At 34.8% G+C, this 20,695-nt stretch overlaps 1 protein-coding gene across 4 annotated transcripts in view; it reads left to right on the forward strand.

The window, feature by feature from the left end:
- LOC111145333 (grancalcin) overlaps positions 1 to 14,288 on the forward strand; it is a 48,986-nt gene extending 34,698 nt beyond the window's left edge. For 3 of the 4 annotated variants that reach the window (XM_022500204.1, XM_022500195.1, XM_022500177.1), the window contains 5 exons: positions 4,583 to 4,626; positions 4,915 to 5,062; positions 7,380 to 7,493; positions 13,205 to 13,263; positions 14,081 to 14,288. In XM_022500204.1, the coding sequence (XP_022355912.1) occupies positions 4,583 to 4,626; positions 4,915 to 5,062; positions 7,380 to 7,493; positions 13,205 to 13,263; positions 14,081 to 14,107 (392 nt within the window). In that variant the 3' untranslated portion in view covers positions 14,108 to 14,288. Of the gene's footprint in view, positions 1 to 4,582; positions 4,627 to 4,914; positions 5,063 to 7,379; positions 7,494 to 13,204; positions 13,264 to 14,056 lie in introns of all 4 variants that reach the window. The other variant, XM_022500187.1, reaches the window with a different exon arrangement.
- The last annotated feature ends 6,407 nt before the right edge of the window (positions 14,289 to 20,695 follow it).

Here is a 20,695-nt window from a genome sequence, read left to right on the forward strand (position 1 = left end):
GTTTTCCTCTGTGGGGAGATTTCCTCAACTTTATTTTCTGAATCTTCTATGGAGGCTTTGTTGTTGAAGATTTTGTTGTTGTTGTTGTTTGTTTGTTTTTTTAAATATCTGCTATCATGTTCTTAAAGTGCAAGAGCTCTTTTTTTCCCCATGTATGTAATGTGTTCCCTTATCTTTCTGAAACTGTATTTTTGTATTTGTTGTTAATGTATTTTTCTTGTTAATGTATTTTTCAGGGTTTTTCTTCTTTCATCAACTGTTTCTTCCAGATTTTTTTTTCCAGTTTATTTGTTTGGTTGTCTTTCATGTTAGATGATTTTCTCAGGTGTCTGATGATCCTTGGTTGCACATAATGAACTAAAATGCAGGTGAGAAGCTCTGAGTTTGGTATTGACCATAGACTTCATGTCTGGTGGCTTGGAGGGCAGTGTTATGGAACAGTACGTTTAGGGATTTCCTTTTGGGCTGGTTATCTGGTAGGAAAGAAGGAGGGAAGACTCAGCAGGGTTCTTGGTCTTTGATAAACTGCCACTTAAATGTTATTTTTACTAGATAGGCTAGGGTTAGGGTTTGGGTATATGGCTGTTCACAGACCTACCCAGAGAATAAAACCCCAGGCTTCTGCTTGACATGGCAGCCGTCTACCAATCTGAGGCAAGGAGGGGATGGGGGCTCTAAATACTCTTTAAACAGATATTCAGTTGGTCCTTCTGTTTATAACACTACCTTCACTCATTTTCAGAAATACTGTCAATTCTTAAATGTTTGGGGTCTTTCCCAGGATAATTAGGCTGCTTCTCAGGTTTTCATCTCTTATGTTCAGGAAGCTACTTTCTTAGATCTAGGGTTAGAGTTAAGGTTAGGGTTAGGATATGTGCCTGGTGCCTGCAATTCAGACATCTCTCCAGAGGGGTAAGGTTAGTGTTAGAGTTAGGGTTGTGGTTAGGTTAGAAGTTAGGTGTTAGGGGTTGTATGTTAGTGATTAGGGTTAGTGTTAAGGTCAGGGGTAGAGTTAGTGTTCAGGTATGTTCCTGGTGTTTTGCGGTCCAGAGGGTCCTTAGGGTAGGGTTTGTGTTAGAGTTAGGGTTAGGGTTCAAGGTTAAGAGCTAAAGGTTATGGGTTGGGGATAGAGGTTTGGGTATGTGCTTGGTATCCTACAGTCCCCAGGCTTCTCCAGAGAATAAAACCCTAGGCTTCTGGTGGCTTGTGAATTGACATGGCAGCCATCTACCAATTTGAGGCAAGAAGAGTTAGGGCTCTGAATACTCTTAAATAGATATTCAGTTGGTTCTTTTGTTTTTAATCTGTATCTTCACACTTGTTTTCTGAAAATACTGCCAAATTTTAAATGTTTGGGGTCTTCTCGAGGATAAGTAGGCTGGTTCTCAGCTTTTCTTATCGATTGTTTAGGAAGCAAGTTTCTCAGATCTAGGTTTAAGATTAGGGAGGGGGCTAGGGTCATGGTTAGGGTTAGGGTATGTGCCTGGTATTCTGCAGTTCAGAGACCTCTTCAGATGGTTAGAGTTTGGGTTAGTGTTAGAGCACGGGTTTGGGTTTGAGGTTAGGTGTTAGGGGATTGGGTGTAGGGGTTTGGGTATGTCTCTAATGTCCTGCAGTTCAGAGACCTCTCCAAAGTATGAATTCCCAGAGTTTTCCTGAGGTTACAATAGATGTTGTAGACATCTATGAATCTGAGACAAAGAGGGGATTTGGTGCTCTAACTGCTCCCTAAGTAGATATTCAGTTGGTTTTTCTGTCTTTATCACTACCTTCATACCCATTTTCAGAAATACTGCCAATTCTTAAATATTTGGGGTCTTCTCACAGAGAAATAGGCTGCTTCTCAGCTTTCTGACCGTGTATTCAAAAGCCGCTTTCTCAGATCTAGGGTTAGGGTTAGGGTAGGAGTCAGGATTAGTGTTAGTGTTAGGCTTAGGTGTTGTAGGTTGCCAGTTAGTGGTTAAGATTGGGGTTAGGGTTAGAGTTAGTGTTAGGTTATGTTTCTGGTGTCCTGCAGTTCAGAGACCTCTCCAGGGAGTTAGTGTTGGGGTTAATGTTAGGGTGAATGTTAGTATCAGGATTTGAGCTTAGAAGGACTGGTTATTGGTTATTGGTTAGGGCTTTGGATATGTGCCTGGTATCCTGAACTTTGAAGAATTCTCCAGACATTAAATCCCCAGACTTCTGCTGGTGTGAGAATAGACATGGCATCCATGGAGCTGAGGCAAGGAGGGAATTTGGGGCTCTAACGCCTCTTACATAGATATTCAATTGGTCCTTCTATTTTTCTCTCTACCTGCACACCTATTTTCACATATAATACCAATTCTTAAATGTTGTCTTCTCCAGGAACTAGGCTTCTTTTCAGCTTTCCTTACTGGGTGTTCATCAAGCCACCTTCTCAGATCTAGGCTAGTTAACTTCCATCCATCCTACTACTTCTCTAAGTTACATAATTCTTTTCCTCTGTTTTCTCTCTCATCCCGAAGTCAAAGGTTTATGACTTTAGAAAACTTAGTTTTTTGCCCATTCTAATGGGGTATTGGAGGAAGTGAAAATCTATTAACTTTCCTGAAAATTCTTCTCCATTCTTAGTCAAAAATATTTCATCTTATATACATATATACTCAGTCCTATTTTGTGATTGAAGATATGCTTATTTGAAGACTCAGTGTTTGCCATTTGTTATCATATGTTCAGATTTTCCCATGTAATGGATAGGTGCTCTGTTAACTTGAAAGCAAAATATCATTTGCTTGACAAAATGTTGGAATGCCATCCAGAGATTTCTCATGGAAACTTTGCCACCCTCCTTCTTCCCACTTGAGTAGTATTTGTATGAAGGAGCACTGGGCTCCAATCCTGACTCTTCCACTTATTAGCTCTATGAACTTGGGAAACTTTATTATTTTGGTCCTCGGTTTCTTCATTTATAAAATTGGGACTTACAGTACTTTTGTATATTTATGTAAAATCACAAAACCGTACTGCCTAGCTCATCGTGAATGCTCACTGAGTGTCTGTTGAATCATCAGTCTGAAAATATTGTAAACTATTCTAACACTGACACTGTATTGATTTAAAGAGAATCAGCTATTTTAACCTGGAGAATGTTTTATAATTTTTTCTTAATAGGTCTAAAATTTAGCTGAAATGTTTTTCATTTATAAAAATTTAAATATGGGGGCGCCTGGGTGGCTCAGTGGGTTAGGCCTCTGCCTTCCGCTCGGGTCATGATCTCAGGGTCCTGGGATCGAGCCCCGCATCGGTGAGCCTGCTTCCTCCTCTCTCTGCCTGCCTCTCTGCCTACTTGTGATCTCTCTCTCTCTGTCAAATAAATAAATAAAATCTTAAAAAAAAAAATTTAAATATGTTCTCAAATAGCAAAACAAGATAACTTTAAAGAGTTTATTTATTCACTCATTTTAAAGAGGTACTAGTAAGAACTTTGTAAGCTTAACTAATTGTGCTGACATAATATCTCTTTTATCAGGACTGATACAATTAGTTTTGAGGTAAATTAGCTTACCAGTTCAGTGCAATTGTGATAAGGATTAGAAAAATTAAATTCTACCTAGTGAGTCTTTAGTTATGGTTTTGTAGATATGAAAGTGTTAATATTTCTTTTTTTTTAAATTTTTTTTAAGATTTTATTTATTTATTTGACAGAGATCACAAGTAGGCAGAGAGGGAGTCAGAGAGAGAGGGGGAAGCAAGCTCCCTGCTGAGCAGAGAGCCCGATACGGGGTCAATCCCAGGATGCTGGGATCAAGACCTGAGCCGAAGGCAGAGGTTTTAACCCACTGAGACACCCAGGCGCCCCAAAGTGTTAATATTTCTAATAAGCCATGATTTTAATATCGTTTATATTTACTTTTTTCTCCCTGCCTTTTTTCTCCCCCAAGGGAAAGAGTTGCTTCAGATCAGAAGCTCATTTTTTTAATTTAATAGATTGCAGTAAACTGGCAAATGATTTACCTATATCTAGGCTCATCTTACCTTAGTCTATAGTCTGTCCTACACTCTGTTCAATATAAGTGAATGTTTCTGGAATGGAAATTTTAGAATTGCCCCTCTGCTCCTTAAAATTCTTCAGTGACTTCCATTGGTCTAAATCTTTAAGGGTGGCATTCAGGACTTTGATGATCTGGCCCTCATCTGCCTTTCAGATGTTATCAAAGGCCAGTCCTTCATCCCAAGCTTTAATCAAATCTCTAACTCCTTCAAGTTTTGTGATCTCAGTATATGTCAGACTTCTACTTAAAACCTACTTATCATTCGTGTTAGGAAGATTGAAGCCCTCCTTTGCCCTGTGACAGTATTTTTCAGTTATTTTATCATTGATTATCTAAGTACCCAAATCCCCTGACTAGATGTGAGTAGCTTGGAGTTGTAGTGATTTTTATTTTCGACTTTTTTTTTTTTCCACTATGGTTGCCTTACATTTAAAGTTTGTTGATGAGGGGTGATTGTTTATTTTTGGCAAATTTTAAACATTTTGTTTTCTAAAATAGAAATTGTCATAATTTTACATAAATAAAATTGGGCAGACTCCAATTCAAATAATAAATATGTTTTATAGCCTTCAGCTTGGAAACCTGCAGAATTATGATCGCCATGTTGGATGTATCCTTGAATAAAAATAGAAAATATTAGAATACGGAATAATTGCTTTCTGAATATAACCAAGCAATTGTTGGCTATAAATGGCCATAGTAAATTGGAGATTTTAAAAATACTTTGTAAGATCCTGTTTGAATTCCATACTTTTCCATTTTTACGCAATCTATTCATATGCTAAATTTGGTGAACTTGCAGAAGCATACTAACAATGTTTTAGTCGATGATTTGCAGTTTCAGGCCAAGTAAATTCTCTTTGGTATCAAAACTTATTTTTATTGATAAAATTATCAGAGAGATTACACAGGAAAAATGGGATTTAATGAATTCAAGGAACTCTGGGCAGCTCTTAATGCTTGGAAGCAAAACTTCATAACTATTGATCAAGACCAGAGTGGCACAGTGGAACACCATGAATTGAATCAAGCCATTGCTGCTATGGGTAAGAATATTAAAATTATTTAGAATATATTCAGATCATCATTGTTCTTTGATGAGATGAATTTTAATTGTTAAGATTTATTAAGTAATAAAGAAGTATATTATTTCACCAGCTGGTGCCCAATTTGAAGACCTTTAACAAAACCATTTTATCTATGATTTTTCCAAAAGATGATCATTTATACATGCTGGTTGATAAAATAATTTCTGAATTTCCTCTGTTAAGTATATTAAAATTTATTCCCCTAATTATTGGTATTTACCATTTATATTCTATCTTTTGTAACTTGGTAGGCTCTCTAATAGTTAGTTATTTAGCTATTTAGCTATTTTTTTTTTACCAAATTTTTTGAAATATAATTAATATGCAGTGTTATATTAGTCTCAGGTGTGCAACACTTCTATACATATCCATAGCAGGTGTGCAGCCATTCTGTACATTACTCAGTGCTTACCACAAGTATATTTACCATCTGTCATCATATAGTATATATTATGATCTTATTGATTGTATTCCTCATGCTGTATTTTTATTTCTGACTTAATTATTTTTTATTTTTTTAATTTCAATTTAAATTTTTTTTTTAAAGATTTTGTTCATTTATTTGAGAGAGAGAAAGACAGAGAGACAGAGAAAGAGAGAGCATGAGCCAGGTGGGGAGCAGCAGAGGCAAAGGGAGAAGCAGGCTCACCACCAAACATGGAGCCCAACGTGGGACTTGGTCCCAGGACCCTGAGATCATGACCTGAGCTGAAGACAGATGCTTAACTGTCTGAGCCACCCAGATGCCCTGACTTAATTATTTTTTAACTAGAAGTTTGTACCTCTTAATCTCCCTTCTGGCAACCATTAGTTTGTTCTCTGCATTTAAGAGTCTTTTTTTGTTTGTTTGTTTGTCCCTTTTTTCTTTGTTTATTTCTTCAGTTCCATATATGAGTGAAATCATATGTCTTTCTTTGACTTATTTCCCTTATCATAATACCCTATATAAGCACATCCATATTGTTGCAAATAGCAAGATCTCATTTTTTTTATGGCTGAGTAATAGTTTGTGTGTGTGTGTGTGTGTGTGTGTGTATAATATCACATCATTTTTTTATCCATTTATCTGTTGATGGACACTTTGGTTGCTTCCATAATTTGACTATCATAAATAGTGCTGCAATAAACATAGGACTGCATGTATCTTTTTGAATTAGTGTCTTCCTTTTCTTTGGGTAGATATCCAGTAATGGAATTACTGGATCATAGGGTAATTCTATTTTTTTAATTTTTTGAGGAACTCCATACTGTTTCCACAGTGGCTGTACCAGTTTACATTCCTGCCAACACTGCAGAAAGGTTTCTTTTTCTTCACTTCCTCACCAATACTTATTAGTCTTTGTCTTTTTGATTCTGGCCATCCTGACAGAAGTAAGGGGGTATCTCATTGTGGTTTTGATTTGAATTTCCCTGATGATGAGTGATGTTGAACATCTTTTTGTGTGTCTCTTGGCCAACTGTCTTTTTTGGAAATATGTCTGTTTGGGTCCTCTGCCCATATTTAATTGGATTATTTGGAGTTTTTTGTGTTGAAGATATTTAACTAGACATTGGAGTAATAATTTTTCAATATATACAGCTATGGAATCATCATATTGTACATTTGAAACTAATTTTATATGCCAATCATACTTCCATGAAAAATTTTTAAAAAAGGAAATACAGGGGGTGCCTGGGTGGCTCAGTGGGTTAATCCGCTGCCTTTGGCTCGGGTCATGATCTCAGGGTCCTGGGATCGAGTCCCGCATCGGGCTCTCTGCTCAGCAGGGAACCTGTTTCCCTCTCTCTCTCTCTGCCTGCCTCTCTGCTACTTGTGATCTCTCTCTGTCATATAAATAAATGAAATCTTAAAAAAAAAAAAAGGAAATACAGAATTTGAATGGTAGCAAAGATTTACTAACAATCTTTGCTTTGATATTCTTTAAAGAACTATAAAATTACAGAATTGAAATACTGAAGCATTAAAATCTATAAAATACTCTGGACATTATTTAAAAATCAAAATATATTTTAAAAACACACAAAAAAATTATTTGTTTTCTTAGTGTTGTCTTCATTAGAAAGCTAGAATTGTGATCTTTATACCAGTTTCTTACTTTATTAGTAATAAACCTTTGGTAAATTTCAATGTGAATATGTTTTGTTTCTAGTATATATTTTTATGGCTTGAATTTTGAAAATTTATTTTATGATTGTTTTTAAAGAAAACGCAATATTGTGGTGTTCTTATGGTGTTTGGTTTTAGAAGTTTTAATGTATAATTTCCTTTTTCTAGGTTATAGGTTGAGTCCTCAAACACTAACTGCTATTGTCAAACGGTACAGCAAGAATGGCCGAATCTTCTTTGATGATTATGTTGCTTGCTGTGTGAAGCTTCGAGCATTGACAGGTATTTTGATCATTTAAAAGTGGGTGCAATATTATGTAGCTATTTTTCTGAATAGTATCTCTCATTTTCTTCTGCAAGTTTGTAATATATGTATTTTTCACCTTTATTCACCATTTAAATCTAATCACTTTTAAGGCTTTAAAAATTTAGTAATATGAAGAGTGGAAAATTGTTACGGTTCAGTTTTGGAAAGTTTTCTTCATGTCTCAGTTGCCCAGGATATGAAATCACTTGATTTAATTGGGAATGAAAAGAGAGAGAGGGAAGCTGACAGTGGAGTAGGAAAACCGTAGGTTTGTCTCTTCTCACAAACACAGCTAGCTAACTATCAAGTCATCCTAAATACCTCAGAAACTGACCTGAAGATTGATAGAACAAACTCCACAACAAAAGGGAGAGAACAGGTTCCATCAAAGAAGGTGGGAAGAGCAGAGATGTGGTTTAGGGGAGAAATGGATCACGAGTGTGCAGAGAGGAGTAATCCATGGTCACAGAGAAGGGCAATAAGAGAAAGGAACATCCAGGAACACACAAGAACATTTCTCCAAAGGCTTTTGTTTGGAAAATGGGAGGGGCTCAGTTTTTTGAGTTCTTGCAATCAGTGGGGCTTAAAACCTGGAATTTTAAAGGTTAGCGTGCTTGGCTAGGAGAGAGCCCAGAGGGCACTGCACTGCTTTTGGAGAGTAGGCAGGCAAACAACCAGGGGACAGATGATGTGGAAGGAATGATCTGAAGAATGCTTAGAGCACACTGAGGAAAGTATTCACTCTTCTTAGAGCATGTCCCTGCGAGGCAGAGTTCCTGGAGACACCTGTCCAGGAACAAAGGAGCTGATTCATGTCGTTTCCCTCTCCTGCCCATTAGCCTAAACACAGAGCCATCTGTGGGAACCAGTGCAACACAGACGCTGGCTCCCTAATGTTTATACCAAACCTCACACCCCTGCACTGTGGCAGGATTGCCCTTCTCAGTCAAGCTTGCCTCAGTCCCAGTGTGGTTGGCTTATCCCCCAGAAGACCAGTACAAACCCCTGCCCATACCATGTCTCCCAACTAGAGAGTTCTGCAGGGCCTCAGTTCTGGTGCAGGTGGTGTTAGGTCTGATTTCATAAGCAGACCAGAGCATACCTAGTTAAAACTTGCTACATTCTGGCCAAGGACCAAACACTGCCCACAGCAGTGGCCTGAAGGATAGAGAACCCAAAACACAAGAGCAGAGCATATATTGCACACACCAGAGACATTCCATAAAGTGCCAGGCCCTAGACACTATATGACCTCTTCTTCATAAAGCCATTACTTTCAGGAGCAAGTGGCTTTTCTCACACATAGAAGAAGGTAGAGACTCAGACAAAATGCCAAGATGGAGGAATTTATCCCAAATTAAAGAACAGGATAAGGCCACGGCCAGAGATCCTGGCAAAACAGATATAGGTAACATGCTTGATGGAGAATTTAAAACAATCATAAGGGTACTCAATAGACTTGAGAAAAGAATAGAAGACATCAGTGAGACCCTTACCACAGAGGTAAAAGAACTAAGAAAGAATCAGAGATGAAGAATGCAATAAATGAGATTGGAAACAGGCTTGATGCAATGAGCAGTTGGCTGGAAGAAGCAGAGGAATGAATTAGTGACCTAGAAGACAAAATAATGGAAAATAATGAAGGTGAATAAAAGAGAGAAAGAAAAATTACGGAATATGAGAATAGACTTAGGGACCTCAGTGACTCCATCAAGCAATAACATTCGTGATACAGGAGTCTTAGAAGAAGACAGAGAAAAGGGGGCAGGAAATTTATTTGGAGAGGAAAAATCTGAAAACTTGCCTAATCTGGAGAAGGAAACAAACATCCAGATCCAGGAGGCACAAAGAACTACCTTCAAAATCAACAAAAGCAGGCCACACCAAGACATGTTGTAATTAAATTTGTAAAAATGTAAGTGATAAAGGAAAAACTCTTAAAATCAGCAAAACCAAAGAAGTCCTTAACTTAGAAGACCCAAAGGTTAACTGGAGATTTCTCAGCAGAAATTTGGCAGGCCAGAAAGGAGTAGCATGATTTATTCAATGTACTGAATAGGAAAATTCTGTAGCCAAGAATACTATATCCAGTAAGGCTATAATTCAGAATAGAAGAAGTTCCCCAGACAAACAAAAACTGAAGGAGTTCATGACCACTAAACCAGCCCTGCAGGAATATTAAAGGAGTAATTTTGAGTGCAATGGAGAGACCAAAAGTGAAAAGGAAGATCAGAGAAAATCTCCAGAAACAATGACAAAACAAGTAATAAAGTGGCACTAAATATATATCTGTCAATAATTATTTTGAATGTAAATGGACTAAATGCTCCAGTCAAAAGACAAAGGGTATCAGAATGGATACAAAAATAAGACCCATCTATATGCTGCTTATAAGAGACACCTGCAGATTGAAAGTGAGGGATGGAGAAATACTTACCACACAAATGGATGTCAGAAGAAAGGCAGAGTAGCAATACTTCTGTCAGGCAAACTAGACTTTAAAGCAAAGACTGTAGCAAGAGATGAAGAAGGGCACTATATCATGATAAAAGGGACAATCCAATAAGAAGAGGTGTCAATTCTAAATATTTATGCGTCCAACATGAGAGTACCCAAATATATAAAATAATAACATAAAAGAACTAATTGATAATGGTACAGTAATAGCAGGGGACTTTAACACCCCACTTACATCAACGGACGGCTCATCTAAAAAGAAAATAAACAAGGAAACAATGTCTTTGAATGACATACTGGACCAGATGACTTAACATATATTCAGAACATTGCATCCTAAAACAGCATAGTATACATTCAGGTGCCTATGGAACATTCTCCAGAATAGATCACATATTAGGTCACAAATCAGGCCTCAAAAAGTAACCAAAAGATTGAAATCTTACCATGCATCTTTTCTGACCATAACACTGTGAAACTAGAAGTCAACCACATTACAAAATTTGGAAAGGCCATAACGACATGGAAGTTAAATAACATAGTACTAAACAATGAATGGGTAAACCAGGAAATCAAGAAATAAAAAAAATACAGGGACAGAAATGAAAATGTTGTAAACACAGTGGTCCAAAATCTTTGTGAGGCAGCAGGGTGGTCCTAAACGGGAAGTATACGGCAAAACCATCCTACCTCAGGAAGTAAGAAAAATCTCAAATAAACAACCTAATTTTACACCTAAAGGAGCTAGGAAAGAAACAAAAACAAAAGAAAATCAAAGCCAGGAGAAGGAAGGAAGTAATAAAGATTAGAGTAGAAATAAATGATAGAGAAACTAAAACATCAGGAGAACAGATCAAGGAAATCAGGAGTTCATTCTTTGAAAAAATTAATAAAATTGATAATCCTCTAGCCAGACTTACCAAAAAGAAAAGAGAAAGGACCCAAATAAATAAAATCACAAATGAGAGAGGAGAAATAACAACCAACACCACAAAAATACAATTATAAGAGAAGGTTTTGAAAAACTGTATGTCAGCAAATTAGACAACCTGGAAGAAATGGACAAATTCCTAGACACATATAAGCTACTAAAATTAAAACAGGAAGAAATAGAAAACTTGAATAGACTAATAGCCAGCAAAGAAATTAAAACTGTAATCAAAAAAAGTCCCAACAAACACAAGTCTAGGGTCTGGTGGCTTCATAGGCAAATTCCACCAAACATTTAAAGAAGAGTTACCTATTTTTCTCAAACTATTCCAAAAAATAGAAAAGGAAAGAAAACTTCCAAACTTATTTTATGAGATCAGCAATACCCTAATACCAAAACCAGATAAAGACTTCCCTAAAAAAACAAAACAAAACAAAACAAAACTACAGGCAATATCTCTAATAAACATGGACACAAAAATTTTCAGTAAAATATTAGCAAATTTTATCCAGTAGCACATTAAAAGAATCATTCACTATGATCAAGTGAGATTTATTCCTGGATTGCAAGGGTAGTTCATTATTTGCAAATCAATCATCATGATGCACCACATTAATAAAGGATAAGAACCATACGATCATTTCAAAAGATGCAGAAAAAGCATTTGACAAAATACAACATCCTATGGTAAAAAACAAAAACAAAAACAGAAAACCTCAACAAAGTAGGTTAGAGGGAACATACCTCAATATGATAAAGGCCCTGTATGAAAAACCCACAGTTAATACCATCTTCAAAATGAGGGAAAACTGAGAGTTTTTCCTTTCTGGTCAGAAACAAGACAGAGTTGTCTATTCTCACCACTGTTATTTAACACAGTACTGGAAGTTCTAGCAAGCAGTCAGACAACAAAAAGTAATAAAAGGCTACCAAATCAGCAAGAAAAAGTCAAACATTCACTATTTGGAGATGACATGATACTTTATATAGAAAACCCGAAAGATTCCACCAAAAAATTGCTAAACTGATACACAAATTCAGTGAGGTCATAGGATACAGAAATCAATGTACAGAAATCAGTTGCATTTCTATATACCTCAAATGAAGTAGCAGAAAGAGAAATTAAGGAATCAGTCCCATTTACAATTGCACCAAAACCAATAAGATACCTAGGACTAAACCTAACCAAAGAAGTAAAACACCTGTACTCTAAAAACTGTACAACACTGATGAAAGAAATTGGAAAGAAATGGAAAAACATTCTATGCTCATGGATTGAAAGACCAGATACTGTTAAAATGTCTATGCAAAGCATAGTCTATACATTAAATGCAATCAGTATCAAAATATCAACTATTTTTCACAGAGTTGGAACAGACACATGAAAAGATGCCCACATCACTGATCATCAGGGAAATACTACAATATGATAATCAAAACTACAATATGATAATCACCTCACACCTGTCAGAATGGCTAAAATCAACAACACAAGAAACAATAGGAGTTGGTGAAGATGTGGAGAAAGGGGAACCGTCTTGACCTGTTGGTGGGAATGCAAACTGGTACAGCCACTGTGGAAAACAGTATCAAGCTTCCTCAAAAAGTTAAAAATAGAACTACCCTCTAATCCAGCAATTACACTGCTAGGTATTTAGCCAAATACAAAAATACTAACTCAAAGGGATATATGCACCCCAATGTTTATAACAGCATTATCTATAATGGCCAAATTATGGAAACAGCCGAAGTATCCATCGATTGATGAATGGATAAAGAAGATGTTGTATATATACCATGGAATATTACTTAGCCATGAAAAAGAATGAAGTCTTACCATTTGCAAAGACAAGGATAGAGCTAGAGAGTATTAAGCTAAGCGAAGTACAATAAAGACAAATGCTGCATGATTTCACTCATGTGAAATTTAAGAAACAAAACAAATGTGCAAAGGGGAAAAGAGGGAAAGAAAGAGACAAAGCAAGAAACAGACTTTTAACTATAGAGAACAAACTGATAGTTACCGGAGGGGAGGTGGGTTGGAGGGATGGGGGATATAGGTGATGAGTATTAAGGAATGCACTTGTCATGATGAGCACGTGGTGATAGAGAGTTGTTAAGTCATGATACTGTACGCCCAAAACTAATATTGCATTATATGTTAACTAACTGTAATTTAAATAAAAACTTAAAAAAACTTTCAATTAAGTATGAAATTAGTCATTTTTTAGTGCTTAGGGACACCAAGTATTTGAAACTACATTTAAAATTTTAATATTTTTGTATGTTTGTTTGAAGATTTCTTTAGGAGAAGAGACCACTTACAACAAGGAGTTGTGAATTTCATATATGATGATGTGAGTATTCTGATATTTACTCTATGTTCTAGACGTGTTCAGTTGTCAAAAAATTTAAGTGAATCCTGGTATCAGTACTGGGAATAATATGTTTTATAGACCATATTCTTTTTCTGTATTTTTCAGCTAAATGCAAATATGATTCAGTATCTTTATAAATACCAACTTGACTTTATATTAAACATAAAGATACTTTTAAATTTTATGACATGTTTTTGGTAAATCATTTTTTTTTTTTAAGATTTTGTTTGTCAGGGAGAGAGAGGATAAGCAGGGGGAGCAGCATGCAGAGGCAGAGGGAGAAGCAGGCTCCCCACTGAGCAAGGAAACCCATGTGGGACTCAATTCCAGGAGCCTTGAATTATGCATGACCTGAGCCGGTTAGATGCCTAACCACTGAGCCACTGAGGCGTCCCATCTTTCAAATCATTTTTAAGGGCAAAATTACCATTATTTTTAAAAAGAGTAGTTTACTTTTGTACGATACTGAGAAAGAGGAAATATTTATGTATAACAGATAACGACTGTTCATTTCTCATTTCAAGTGGTTGCAATTAGCATCCTCCCATTTTTTTTAAATTGAAACTATAGGAAAATTATATTTCACATGTACATCAATGTTTCAGGGTTTTTGTTTTGTTCTTGTAATAGGGAAGTTATAGGGTCAGGATTTCCCTACTGGTGTATCCCAGTTTACATTACAAGCCTTGGAAGCATTTAAGACTTCCCTTCTTATGAAAATGCTTTTACGGAGTATAATTAATCAAAACCAAAAACATTTTATTGTTACCAGCTGATGATTTTGTTTATATATTAGTTTTTGCAGGGTACTATGGCAATTTGAATGTCTAGAATTCGAAAGCTGAAGAAATACTGTGAATTGTTTTACCTGGAAGAAATGAACTGGACTACTTTGAATTTGAAGCTTTGAGGCTTTTCTGTGTTTCTACCTATTAAATTTGTTCCCTTTCTATGTGTTTTTACTTTAGTGCACAGTTCAAAGCAATAAAAGAAATGTTTTTGTATTTGGAATATTAATTGCTTTTAGAAAAGTTATCACTTAACAGATATATGCATAATATTGTAAAATATTGGTATATGATGAATTGATATAAATACCTTTTAACCTTAATTTTTAACACTGTTAGCCCAGAAGAATGTACTTACAAGAGAGTATATAAGAAGCCAAATAATTAAAGTTTAGATAAAGTTAACGTATACTTACCGGAAGGTTAGAAATTATACTTTGAAATTTTATTCGTAGTCATTTGTTGTGTAGGTGATAGAAGGAGAAGCCTGGATTTTGTGCCATTTTTGTAGAAGAGTTTATTCCTTGATCACATAACTCAAGAACAGAAACTCACTAGTCTTTGTCTATGAAGAGAGAAAGTTCCTAAAATTTTATGTTACATCACTTTAAGTGCACCATAAATTAACCTATAGAAATAAGGCTGCAGGAGGCAATTTTTTTTCTTTGTTTTTATCAGTGCATTTTTTTTTTTTTCGGTATGCTTCTTTGTCTTCTGTGGAAAAAAATTCTTAATAAACATACCTTTTATGGCTGCACTTCTTTTTGTTAGTGACAACATTGCCTAAAATGGCATCTTCCTTTTAAATCTAGACTTTCTGGATATGATATGTATTTTTAACAGAATGTCAACATTTCAATGTATTCCATGAAGCTAAATTGTTTTATATATATAATGCCAACTCTTTACAAAATTAAAAAATCAAGTAATCTACCACTTCGTTTAAGTGTTCAGAAATTGTAAGTTTGACTTTCTCAACTTTGGCTGGGGGTTTATCATTAGCATTCATAAACTGGTAAGTTGTTGTGGTCTGTAATGTGGGGGGTACTGACCACAATAGGCACCACGACCTGTTTCTGTGGCATTATTGTGGAAAACTGCAGAGTGGTCATCAAATCCTTAGCATTTAAGATCCTGGTGTCAGCTATTCTAATTAATCCAGCTGCTTTCCTGGCAAACATTCTAAGTCTTTCTTAGTGAAGATTAAAAAAGTATGTATTTTTCTTACACTTTAACTGAAGGTCTTCCAGCTTAAAATGTGAGTACAAATTGACAAATTGATTTTAAGTGTGGCTGGTGACCAAATTAATTATGCTTTTTATAAAATTCTGTTTCTTAAAGGCTGGAAAGCGAATAGCAGTGTCTTGAAAGAAAACTTTTTACAAACTCACAGAATTTTAAATCAACTTTTACTTTTAACAGTCCTGGAAAGGAAGTATCGGAGAGTCATTTTGACATTATAACTTTATATAATTAGCTGTTAGATTGATTTGGTCAGCAGTATAAAAATGTGTGATGAAATAATCCATATACTTTTGTCCTCTGGCTGTTAAGTTTTTTTCCACGACATATATTTGATAATGTGAGAGGGTATTACCTGAACCATTAAAAAAAAAGTACAGGATTCGAATTAGAAGTCTTGTTGGAAAAAACTAATGTAAACACACTCATATCATTCATGTTGAATAAGGGTGATAAGATGACTTAGCAGCCTGGGATCTTAACATCCAGCTTACAGGTAATCCATTCACTGTACTGTTCTGACCTCTGTTATAGTTTTTCTTACTTCGAGGCTAATGGTTGAGGCAAAACTTTAAAAATGACGTATGGTATTCCTCATATAGGTTTCTGCCAGGTGGCACTTTGTATTAGAACTCTCTATACCATTCTCTGACTCCTCCTCTTCCAAAGGTGTTCCTATGAATTTTGGTCATAGATCTGTGAAGGAGTTTCGATGACCAAACGTATTTAGGAAATTTTCACCCTTTTCAGGGAGCTTGATAAAGCCTAAGGTACATAAAGTCCTGTTTACTTTTATTTACCTAGTTTTTTTCCAAACTTTTTTGACCACAGAACCCTTTTCTCCAGCGAAACTGATTTTCCATGCCAGGCCAGTATACTTGTCAGCCAGTTCTTTTACACTTTATGTTAAATAGGTAATCTTATCAAATATTAGCCATTGAGAATATTTCATTTGGTTTTGTGTACTGAAATGCGATTCACTTTTTGATGCTCTCAAGATAACTGATGTAAACAGACATCCGTTACTAAAGTAAAAATTAAATAGTCTGATGTTGAACAATGACTGGAATCGGAATATAGCATCATAGTTTGTGCTGTTTAACTCACACCCGGTTTTCTTGTAATGATGTAAATTATTGAATAATGTACACTCTTAACATCTAAGTGCTTTTATTTATACAGTAAATGTGTTTCCATGTCATTTTGAGAATTTTTTAATAAACATTCAAATAGCTTGCTGTAAAGTTTTGTATTATACAAAATCTGTTACATATATATGAGATGCTCCAGTTCAAATAACAGTGCAGTAATTCAGCTATGCCTATAAACACCGCCAAATGATTAAATGTCAGGTATTGCCCTTCTATTTTGAGTGGCAGTTTACACATTTTAAATTACATCAAGGGGAAATCAGTACTATTGGAGTCTTAATTTGGTCCACTTTAAGTGTAATTTCAAGGACTGTGCTCATGTGATCTATTTAAGCATGCATTCAGAAACAAAAAGTAATTTAAAAATGTCAAATGATATGTTTATTTCCAGAAAAGGTATTCACCCAAGAAGAAAGTAAAATTTATTAATGTAGTTTAAAGTCTGTGCAATTTTAAGAAATGACCAAAAAATCAATTTGTGATTATTTAAGTAAAATATACAAATCAAGTTCACTTGTACTCTTAGGGCATTACTAAACTGGACAAACTAAATACATAGTATTTGTCAGAAATGTGCTTTTCTTTTGTCCTTTTATGTTTGACAGACTCCTAGATGATATGTTTTCTCTATTTGTAGCAGTTTTCTGGGAACTTAGTAGGAATACATTTGTGCAAGTCTGGTAATTACATTTAGTGAGTAAAAACCCAAGACTTCTTTCAGGTTAGCTTTTTTTTTTTTTTTTTTTGGTCTTGTAAGCACTTTGAAATGAATGTACAATGCTAAGCTATCATCTAAGAGTATGTCTAGACTTTATAACAAAATTAGGTGATGCAAAGATAAAACAAAATACTGAGAACTTCTGTTATAGTGATGAATGCAGAGAGGATTTTAAACGAATACCGTTTAGGTAATTTGTAGTCTAGAATAAGATTATAAATCATATATGTCCATATATTAAGTTAAATTTTTTCCTGTAATTTAGATTACTGAGCACAAAACTACTTTCCAGCAAACCACTAGGATACTTATGAAAAATTTCTGTCTGACTCACTATCAACTCATTACTTGGATGCTGGGAAGTCTGTGCTTTTAATTGTTTCTTGCCATGTCTTTTTCTGCTTGTTTTTTAAAAAAACACGTTTTACTGGCATATGAAGAAAAGAGCCCTAGAGTACCTAACATTCTTTTTAGCCAGGTAGCTTGGTACTATTCAGCATTGTTTATTACTTTGCGAGCATTCAGAACTCAAGTGTGCTTCTGTGTATGTGAATATATAGCAAGTAGACATTGGCAGCACTCCTGCATTGCTATGATGTGCCATACAGTTAGGGGGTGAGGAGGGTCCTTGCCTGTGAGCTACTTGTATTTCCAAGTGTACCCTTTCCATCAGAAATGCTGACCATCTGGCAAGCTTATAGGAAATGACAATTGGGCTCTCTCATTCTTCAATAGCTATACTCAGAGAGAAATCTATTCTTCTGATACATTGTGTGTATGTGTGTTGGGGATGTCCCAATCTTTTCCATTAAGCATGAAAATAAAAATACATACATGCAGTCCTTGGCATTTTAGCTGGCTGTATTTAATCACATTTTATCTTTCTGTCATCACTGAAATTTCAAAGGGTAACCTGAACAGGTATGAGTGTTCCAGAAACATACTAATTAAAGATCCATATTCTTTTGAAAATGATAGGCCATTTAAAAAAATTAAGGATTAGCTGAACTTTTGGATGCATATGTAATTTCCCAAAGCTACCTAAATACATCACCCCCAAATTTATCTTATGGCAAGAGATTTTACGTTTTTAAATAATTAGCTTATTCATACTTTGATTCTCATTTTCTAATCAGCCTCACTTAAAGATACTAGTACAATGCTTTCTGCTAATCTATATTCGATTTGGTTTTTTTATTTATTAAATAGGGAAATGTTCTCTTGGCTTTTTTAAACCTTAAGAAATGGATGGTGGAGAATCTACGCCACTAAATGGACCAAATAGTCTTTAGCTTAGAAAATGCCACATTATGACCCACAAATTTTATTGAAAAGATTTCTCTGAAGATAGTTGGATTTTTTTCTCAAATGATTCTAGGGAGCAAATTAAACGTATGTGAAACTTAGGCAAATGAAAGTGTTATCTGGACATTTTCATCCGTGATGAAAAAAAACCATGCACACATTATACAAAATTCACGTCCCAGGTAATTTGAAGCCTGCTTAGTTACCAGAAATCTTAAGTAATGAAACAATAAATGTTTCAGTAAATTATGTTCTTGCTAACCAATAATAAGAAGTGAAGTGTTTTTATGTTTCTTTAATTTTAGATTTAATGCTTTTTACCATTCAATCCACTTTACTGGCATCCCAGTGGAACTCAGTAAAACTGTAGTAGCACTGTTGCAATTATGTGATTTCATTAAATACATCAGCACCACCATGCCTATATCTAGCACTATACCTAGTAAAATGTTGGAAATAGTTGACTTCTCTAATAAAAGTATTCTAACTAGCTAATGAGATTTACTTTCTTTTTCCCCAAAATAATTTCTTTTACAAATTCTTGAATTTTCATGTATAAATAGATCAGAAATTATATGCTTCGTTCTTAAATTATGTATATATACTATATTTTCAATACAACTTGTACACTTTTAGCTACCAAAAATTTGCAACCATTTTTACATGAAATTTACATTTTTCTTATTTACAGTTATTTGTAGAAGGTTATTGCAAAACTAATTGTGCAAGTAGATTACACTGTCAATACCACATACCAATCTTTGAAGAAAATATTTGCTAAAAAATAAATATTTCTGCACAGAGTATTTCAAAAGCATCATGATTTCATGCTACATTATGTGCATAAAGACTAGGAAAAAGTATGTGTTTTGGTAGATTGTTTCTTTACGTTTAAAGCATTCCAAGGTACTTACTACTTAACCACTGTGAGTGAGCTTCTTTGTATCAGATGACTGACATTTTCAAGTGATTACACACATTATTTTTTGAAATGTATTATTTAACTGGCTAACATTCTGATGAACATTTTCCTATCAAAATCATAGAATGCAGATTTCAGCTAAAAAGAGGTAATGTGTCTTTCATTAAAATCAGTAGGTGCCTAGGAGATGAGAACTAGAGATTCCTCAGTATTTTTATTTTTTTTAATATTTGGGAAAAAGTGTAGCATATAATTTCAATGCTATAATTATAGAGGCGTTTTGAAGACACTATGGAGGAGGTAAATATAAGATTACTGATCCTTGAACTTTACTCCTAAATAAATAAGGATGGTGGAATGGTGTGGAATTTTCTTACATGTACTCAAAATAATATATACTTAATATTTGTATATAATGTATATAATGATTGTACAAAAAAGATATGGTTTAAATGCTAACAGGTGTGATGATTTTCAATTTAAAAACAATACACAGAAGGGAAGTACCAAAAATATAGGTAAACATACAGTGCTTTAAAACCATAAATGTACCAAATTATTTTGTATCTTTTAAATGAACTAAATGGAGGTCACAAACGTATGACTACAGTTTAGGAATTCAACTTAGTTTTGACATTAGCTCTTCAAGACTAACCATGTTAAATTTGCCATTTCTCATAATAAAAATATTTTATTGAGAGCATTTCGATAATGCTTGCTACTCTCAGTTCAAAGTTTGATTGTAACTGGTAGAACAATGACATTGGTTAAATGATCATATAGTTCTCTGTTCTTAACATTGCATTCCTATAGATGTATTGTCCGTCTATTCATAGTAATAATCTATTAGCTTTAAATAACTTCTTGTTAATCCTCTCAGCCTCCACTTAATAGTTTATATAAATAAGCTTTGTGATATTTCTTTTCATGCCATCCAATAATGCCAATAATAATTCATGTCTTCCTGTGAATTTTCTTTTCTGTATTGCATATTCTTAGAGCAAAATGTATAATTATCCTAAACTCAGGCACTGGTCAAAGACAACAACTAATATTTTATAAAGCATTTTAAAGCATCCTTTTAGTTTTTGAAATATTCACTTCACTTCCTTGTAAGTTAAGTGGAAGCCAGAGAAGGTAACTTTGAATGAGAACATTTAGGAAATGAGGAGGGAGGGGGAAGCTATTGCATACCTAGAAGACAACTGCAATGCAAATGCATGACAGAACCTGGGGAGCTGCAGCACAGGACTCTTCCCTAGCCTGCTGTTCGACTCTGACTAAA

The sequence above is a fragment of the Enhydra lutris genome, unplaced genomic scaffold, assembly GCF_002288905.1.
Source record: "Enhydra lutris kenyoni isolate GAN:26980312 unplaced genomic scaffold, ASM228890v2 scaffoldscaffold1, whole genome shotgun sequence".
NCBI classification, from domain to species: Eukaryota; Metazoa; Chordata; class Mammalia; order Carnivora; family Mustelidae; genus Enhydra; species Enhydra lutris.